The following is an 8505-nucleotide window of genomic DNA, read 5'->3' on the forward strand; positions in this document are numbered from 1 at the left end:
CTGCAAACACTGAAACCAGCAAATGCAATCCTCATGTGTGATGTTACAGTCGAGATATTTGGATAAAGCCAAATCCTACAAGTGGATATAATCTTAATAACCTTAAATCATTCATGCACATCATCATTATTACATCCATTCGTCCATTATCTACACCGCTTATCCTGTTTAGGGTCGCGGGGGGCTGGAGCCTATCCCAGCTGACATTTGGCGAGGGGCGGGGTTACACCCTGGACTGGTTGCCAGTCAATCACAGGCCCGATTTCTTAAAGTCATCCAAGACTGTCATTGTTAAAAATATCCCCTTACGCAACATTAATTGTGATAATTACTTGTCTTTTAAGGTCAAATGAGGACAACAACATGATGCACAAGTGAAGGACAGAGGCATACAAACAACAAAGTGCTCATGGTTGTTTGAACAGAAAGACAGATGATATATAATATCCAGGAATCTGGTGCAAACAGTGTCAGAAAGGAAATAGGTGTTATAGGAAAGCTGAGGACATACATTATAGAAGTTAAGCTTGTGTAGAAGCTTCACTTGGTTCTATTCACAGGGTGGACATTTTCTGTACAGGAGGTTTATACTGTCTATTTAGCTTAATTTAAAAGCAATGCCATGGCCGCCGCAGCGTTCCTGCAGATGATTAAATACATGAAATGTGGGATTGCATGAATTCCAATTTGCTTGACTGCGGGAAGCCTGGATGGCTTTCAGCTGGCACTTCAGTGTCCCGGTGCCCCCATGCTGGATGTGTGTGTGAGGCTCCTCTGGCTGCCGGTGTTCTTGATGACGAACGTGGAGGAGTTGCTCTTGTGCCTGCACTGCCGATCGCAGCTGCAGGAGGAGGCGGTCAGATACGGTCTACAGCAGCAGAAGAAGCACTGCGTCAGGTCATGGAACAGGTGACCGGCAAAGAACAGGTAGATCCAGGGGTTGCAGCAGCTGTTGAGGCTGGCCAGCAGCATGGCGATGATGAAGGCCATGTCTAGGGAGAGACGCAGAGACTTTTATTAGAACACATCAATGATCCACATCCACTCTGGGTGACCGGCACACTGAGATGTGGACTGTTTTTGTTATGAGATTAGCTGACAAAAATCTAAAACACAAGCCTTATACTTAAGAAAAATAATCATTGTCTATGACCTACAACTTGTCCAAGATGCAGCCTTCTTCTCACCCTACTGGGAGAGGCTCCAGCCCCCTGCTACCCTGACTAGGATCAGCAGTTCAGAAAAGACTTGGTTGGATGGTTGGATCTTTGAAGAGCCTCCAAATGAGCAGGTTTTCTCCTCTTCAGTAAGATGTAATCCCAAACTTTGTGTCTGTGCACTTTGTTCTGTTAAGCTGCACTTTGAAGTGTTTATAAGCACTGATTACATCACTGGGTGTGGGATGGCGACATTGGTCTGTTGGCCCGCCACTTTGGTCTAGACCATAGACAGTATACAGTAAGAAGCGGATGTCGCCTCATGGTTTATAAAGTAGAGCCGACTGACCATTATCACACAGCGGCCATTTTTCTTATAATGTTATAACGTTGTACTGCTGTGTTTAAGGTTGTAAGACATATGAATGAAGGGTCTGATAAATCTTTATCGTTATAACACTTGAACTGAAAAGACCATAAACAGTGAAAATCAAACATTTCATGTAAATAAAAAAACACATTTGATAACCCATTATGGTCAGACAGCAGCTAACACTCAGCTAACATTCAGGTAACATTCGTTAATGTTAGCTAGCAAGGAGCTTATATCAAGGTTTAGTAGTGACATGATATAATAGGAAAGGAATTCATTCTAAGCTAACCTTTCCTGGCTAATGTAATGTTAGCTCGGAAGTGGCGGAATGCTAACATTAGCTGTAGTCTAATAGTAGCTAATGGGTTGTCAAATATGTTGTTTTCCTTTGAAGTATGGTCCACTGTCACTCTATATTTTCACAATCAATTGTCTTTTGAGTTGTGGATTAATCTTAAGCTGCTAAAGCAGAACGATTGACACTTACAATCATGAGCACAGCAGTACGGCACTAAAACAGCGTTTGAGCTTCACACTCTGAGTGTGAAAAATGGCCACTGTGTGAATAAGGTGAATGCGGAAGAGCTCTTAAGCTGCAATCTTTATAATGGCCAGCAGTGTGCGACTTCAGTGGTTGCATGAAGTGAGATTGTAAAGAACCTGATGAGAGAATGACCCTGCTTCTAATTTGATAGATTACCTCAGTAAACAGTCAATGATTTTATGGTCTCAATCACTAGTTTAAAGTCCTATTCAACGCAGCATGGTGTTTATTTAGTATGTCACAGGCCCATTTAGTGTAGACATTTAGGACAGAGCAGGGTTTGCTTTAGAACATACGTAGCTACCTGGGATTGACAAATTGCACCTTGTCAACCACGATAGAGAAGCAGCAATGCTAATCCACCCTGCCTTCAAAATATGGTCACTTTAGGCTTCAAAAACAAAGATGGTTGACATCAAGTTGGCTACCTCCTTGTGTGCATGTGCTTGCCTAAAGCTCTCAACAAATATTGGATGGGTTAAAATGAACAGGCATTAGTGGTGAGTCTATATTAACTCCTAAAGTTCCCTGTAGCACCACCTCCTTGACACTTTCATTGTATTAAAACTATCTCATCAACTTTTATATGGACTACAGTGAAATGTGGTACAGACATTCATGGTCCCCCTGAGAATGAACTGCAATAACTTTCATTGGCCTTTCACTTGAGCACCCTCAAATGTGTCCATGCTAATGACCATGCTAATTACCGTCAGCCTCTGCTGCACTTTCTTTTGGTGCACATGTTAGCATGGCAACAGGCTAACACTTCAGCGTGGCTGTAGACTCTTCAGTTTTGTTTGAACAGTTTTCAATTTAAAGGAAGATTAAGATAAATTGTCTAAAGCCACACACACACACACACACACACACACACACACACACACACACACAGTCGTACAGCACCCTGGACAGATTGGTATTTTCCATTCCATGCCTGCTTTATAATGCACAGGCCCTGTTTAAAGCAGCTGCACTTACATTACACATCACTTAAAGAGAAATATATGAAGTGACAGTCTGAGGCACTTCAGACAACCCCAGAAACATCTGGGATTAAAGCTGAAATTTGAAAGGTTGATGGATGCAAGACAAATAGGACCTTAAGCTGCTCGATACTGACATGATAAATAGCTTCAATTAGAAGAGGCAGTCCTGAATGAAAAAAAATATTCCTTATTTTCTTATTCATTGGAGTGATTACATTTCCAATCGTTAGAGGCACAGAGCACATTGGAGAAGCACGCCATTGAAACAGTGGAAAGTGGAAGCCTTCCAAGACCTTTTTTTCTCGACCTTAATGGGGTGAGAGAGATTTAGTGTGCTTGTCTTCTTCTCTCCTCAAGTGAAAATGCTGACCTGCTCTGTTCATGGTGCCCCAGCTCTCTATAGCCCTTTGCTTTATTGCAAGAGGTGTGCCTTGTCGACCAAACGAGCCGTCAAAGTTATGAGACGTGTTCGACAGATGAGTCAAACAACCTGTCAATAGCTCTGCTGTGGGGAGCACTGTTCTCTTCAGGGGAAATACCACACAGTGACGGGCATTCAAACTTCTTCTTATTGCCCTGGTATGGATCACTCTGACTTGCAGTGCCTTCACCACTTTCTTGTGCTGCCAGAAATGTAAGACAAACAGGAATCTTGGCTGCTTTGGAGTAATATCATGATGTGCAGATCTTCTGAAGCCGTGTGCGGAAAATGGAAACAGGGTGATGTTGAAATCAAAAGTAGGACTGAGATGATGCTGCCATCACCTATTTGATGAAGAGTACACGCCGTGTAGAAGTAAAGTATGAGGATAGAAGTTAAAGGTATAATAAGTAGGATTTTCCTAGAAAAATAAAATATAAACTTTTACAAATATACTATAAATTATCACTTATGGGCCTCTATACATGTGTATTGTTCTGCTTTGCATGGAGGGGTGCTGTTGTGGTTCCCTGAGCCAATCACAGCGTATAGGTGAGTGTGGGAGTTGTTCATATTAGCAGCTGTGCCCCATTCAGAGCGGCGTACACGGCCAAAGAGCGATGCATAGTTGGTTGCATAGTTCATTCTGTTGGACAGGTAGGTGCCATAAACCGGCGGTTATCACGCTAGCGCAACGGTAACTGGCGGTTAGCATGCTAGCGCAAAGGTAACCATGATGCTGTCTGTGTTAACTCAGCGGGGTGGGCGTGTTCTCGCACGAGAGAGTGAGAGTGAGCTTCTGGTGACGAAGAGCCCAGGAGGAGGGGCACAGTTTGAATGTGTGGAAAAATCCTACGAATCATACCTTTAAATAAACATTTAATTATTGCACAAAGTCAGATTTCCTTTTTTCTCTATCAGTGGACTGCACTGCAGTTTGTCAAATGTTAAAGATATGACTGAAGTTCCATCCCCGGAAGAAGTTTCCCCTTTTCTGCCCTCAGCAACGAGAAACTCACCTACAAAAACATGGAGTCTGAACCTGAGCGGCGTCACTTCAGAAAGGAAGCAAAGGTCAGAGAAGAGACGAGAAAAATGTCAGTGAAGTTTGAATTATCTCGACTTGCACGGCTGGGTTCGGACGGAAGCTCGTCTTTGACAAGTTTTCTTTGAAAAGAACATGACAGGTGGATTTATTTTTCTGTCTACAAGTCCACCTTTTAAGAAACTGCTCCTTTGTATTCAAACACAGACTGAGATACTTTAGATTGATATCACGTTTCCTTTCATTTCTCCTCTTTCTCTCAAGCACATCCACAAACCATATATTTGTTACTTTTCACTGACTTCAATTCTTTTGTTCTTGCAATCAAGTATTTTATGCCGGTTTGTAGATTTTCATTACTGTGGCTACCAGTGAGAAACAAAGATCTTTTTTCTTGATCACTCACACAGTGTCCAATTCATTATAGTGCTGCTGTCCAATGAAGCCCATGTATCTCTAAATGTTGGTGTTTTTAAAGACTAATTCTGTCATACAAATATTGCATTGCTTAAAGAGCCGTCTCTCAGCGTATGACATGTTTGCATTTGGGAGATACATGGTTTACGCAGGACAGTAACCAGGAGTTTACTATTTCATACTGTTTCAATAGGAAAGTGAAAAATAAAAGGTCAGAAGAAACAGCATTGTGGTTGAGTCTATCCATCCAAACAATATGGGCCCCCTGTTACGACACACGCATCTGTAAACAGGGCATGCATTCTTGCCCGTAATGTGTTTGTTTTCCTAATTCTGTGCAAACTGCTCGGAAAAAGTCTCCAACAGGAAGACGATTAGCTCGCTTACGTCTGCCCTATTTACAGTAAGATATCTCTCCATCTCCGAATGCTCGGCAGCTATTTCGCTCCAACGACACCACTTAAAAAAGGTTATGGAGCACATCTGCTGCCCTGCTCTTGTCCCCTTTGATGGCCAGCTCAGAAGATACGAGGGGGTAAATCTGAACAAACTATGCAATAACATGGATATTATGTAAACCACCTCTGGGAACAGAGATAGAGACGCTTTGATGTCCTGGTACATTTACTCTGCGAGCGACTTTCTCTGAGCTGATAAGGAGTGCAAATGACACTCCCATTCATCTGTGACCACTCAGGGGAAGTCTGGAGCTAAACACCATTGTGTTGCCTTGGAAGTGAAGTGGATTGCTTTGAATTCCCGGAGATATTTAGTAAGGCAAAATGACCTTTGTGTGTGAGACACTTAATGATTAAATACTGTTGTAAAAGTTCGGTGGTTTATGAGCCTTAAATCAACCAGCTTAAATCTTGTGATGCTCTGATTGTGTCACTGAGCCAGTGCAGCTGTGTACATGGAACTAATATTAATAAAACAATAGTTTCAACAATCAAAATGTGTTTTGTACATGTGCCTTTACCTTCCCTTGGCGCAGCAGGATCCCACGCAGACCACATCTGGACAAAGAAGAAGGGAGTCCAGCACATAATGTACGCAAGGACCACCACAAATGTCATTTTCACAGTGCGGATCTTCGCCTTTGAAATGAGCCTCACGCTGCTCACGCGAGAGAGAGGAAGCACGCCTTTGGAGGGCCTCGGAGTCAGAGGCAAGAAGTGCTCCCTTCTGGTTTTTAAATTGAAATTCTGCCATATTTTAAAACATATCAAGCCATAACAGATGCTTAGAATCGTCACTGGGATAATGTAAATGCTGAGACTCATCCACGTGATGTATGCCTTGGCACCCCACGGCTGTACAAAGTCTCCCCAGCAGTCATACACGCCGTGCCCGACCTCCTTTAAAGAAAAGATGTACGCTTGAGGAGTGCTGAATATCAGGCTGAGCATCCAGGACGCGATCACACAGAAGCGGTCCTTCCTCTTGTGCACGGAGCGAAGCGGCTGGCAGATCGCTAAACACCTGTCGATGGACATCAGGACGAGCATGTAGGTGGAAGCGAACATCCCCACGACCTGGAGGTATTTAACCAGCCTGCAGAGCAGATCCGGCCCGTAAAAGCGAAACGTGATATCCCAAATGAGCTGCGGTAACACCTGGAAGATTGCAACCACGAGGTCTGCGATGCTCAGGTGCTTCATGAAGTAATACATCCGCGACTGGCTGTGCTTGGTGGCGTGGATAGCCCACAGGACGCACAGGTTGCCGGTCATTGCGAGCAGCAGCACCAGGACCAGGACGGTAACTTCCACTTTAGCCACTTCTTCATTTCGTTTTAAAGGATTCACTGTCGTGTTTCCCAGGTGGCTGTCATTCCCGCGACTTGAGTTACTCCAGGAAGCATTCAGCACCCAAATATTCTGCTCGCGTAAAAGCTCCTCCATCGTGCGTAAAAGCGCCACTTTGGCGCAGCCAGCCGTCACATCACAAAACAGATACAAGAGAGCAGGTATTAGTTGCCCAATTTGCTTTTACCACACTCCGGTTAAGTTGATATTTAAGTCGGCTCAGGTTAAAATCCACAAGTCTTTGCGCTCGTCTGCAGAGAAACAAAGCGTAAAACGAATCTTAAGTCTTCAAACAATTAAAAGTTAGCAAATATATTATTTCTACCACAAAAACGTATCAAGTGATTTTGTTAGGAAGCTTACCTTACACTGGGACCCAGGAGCACTGCAGTCCTCATCACTGGAGCTCTCTATCTGACCAGTGTCAGTAACCCCCTCCGCTCCTCTTATTTCCTCAGAAGGAAGCTGTCTGGGTTGAGTTTGAGCAGACTGCTCTCTCTCTCTCTCTCTCTCTCTCTTCCTCCCTCTCTGCCTGCTCCTGTACATTGAGCCCAGGGCTTGACTTTGTGGAGTGCTTTGTGAAATCAAACGTCTCTTAACAAAATGTGGGTGATGCTATCTTGAATTGCTCAACAGGCCGATGCTTTTAGGATCTACTCTACATGAAGTGGCCTCTTGTTTGACTCAAGTTGGAGAAAATTCCACTCTGATCCTGCAAGAGAGTCACTTGTTTTCATAAGAAAGTCACCTAATAAGGAAAAAGATGCTCTTGAGCTGCAACAGTACGCTTTGGTTTAGTATGATTAGACTGTGCTGCCGTGCTGTGGAGACCTACTTAATGCAAAGGCTCATTTACAGGTAAAGTTAAAACGCAGTGTGTGCCAGATAACTCAAATCAGACGCAACTCAGACAAGCAAAAAGTGGGCTGATGTGAGCGCTTGCTTTACTTGTTTACGCCCCAACTGAACCATATCAAACCGCTGTCAAAATAACTCACTCCCCAGGGCCGTTATAATTCCCAAAATTTGTCACAGGAAGTCCTGAAAGAAGGTCTCCTACAGTAAACTGAATGTGAAGTGAAATTATTTTGCAGGCCTATACAGAGAAGCAACAGATAATTCAAATTAAAACAACAGTTGCACATACGTGCAGCCGTTAAAATAGAGGCTGTCAGACATCTTGTTTTTTAATTAGTGAACACCCATTCAGTTTGGAGCGTCGTTTGATTGTTTTTTTAGTTAAAGCTCCTGTGGAGTTTTTCACTGGTTATGAAACAGACTGAAATTAATTCTGATGACTCGATATGAGCTACAAAAACAAACCAGACCATCAGCGAGGAGACTGATTGTTTCTATATATTTATTTTTAATGTCTGAAACCGTCGGAGGGGGATAGGTGTCGGACGAAGCGGGTAACTGCACGCTGCCTGTCAAAGCAGCTGTTATAGAAACTGTTAAAGAAAGAAGGATGAGATATTTTGTTAAAAAACAGAACTTCAGCATGTACAGGACAAAATCAGCAAAGAGAGAAGAGGTACGACCTTGTCCACAGGGAGCGCCAAAATCAACAAAAAAGGAAATTTCTCACAGGAGCTTTAAATTAAGAGAAAAAACTAACTTGATCTTGTCTGCATTTGTTTTCGGACCTGACACAAGTCAAATAAATTATTAATATCGCCTGATTAAATTAATCATCTGTGATCAGCAACTTTACGGGACATGGTGTTCTCATTTTGTGCATCCACAAAGAC

At 43.2% G+C, this 8505-nt stretch overlaps 1 protein-coding gene across 1 annotated transcript; it reads right to left on the bottom strand.

Annotated features, from left to right (window-relative positions):
- Positions 1-648: 648 nt before the first annotated feature.
- oxtrb (oxytocin receptor b) lies at positions 649-7193 on the bottom strand. The gene is made up of 3 exons (XM_069678121.1): positions 7118-7193; positions 5926-7005; positions 649-992 (listed from the first exon to the last, which is right to left on the bottom strand). Exons 2-3 carry the CDS (start codon positions 6848-6850, stop codon positions 730-732), a joined length of 1188 nt encoding a protein of 395 aa, XP_069534222.1. The 5' UTR covers positions 6851-7005; positions 7118-7193; the 3' UTR covers positions 649-729.
- Between the last annotated feature and the right edge of the window lie 1312 nt (positions 7194-8505).

Source organism: Semicossyphus pulcher, unplaced genomic scaffold (assembly GCF_022749685.1).
Source record: "Semicossyphus pulcher isolate SPU_LCO1_2020_fin unplaced genomic scaffold, fSemPul1.0.p SCAF_3, whole genome shotgun sequence".
Classification (NCBI taxonomy): Eukaryota; Metazoa; Chordata; class Actinopteri; order Labriformes; family Labridae; genus Semicossyphus; species Semicossyphus pulcher.

Excerpts from the sequence above, each read along its gene's own strand:
- oxtrb (XM_069678121.1), bottom strand. The coding sequence starts at position 6,850 with ATGGAGGAGCTTTTACGCGAGCAGAATATTTGGGTGCTGAATGCTTCC. Across the intron at positions 993-5,925 it reads TCCTGCTGCGCCAAGGGAAG|ACATGGCCTTCATCATCGCC; the intron begins GTAAAGGCACAT and ends GTCTCTCCCTAG.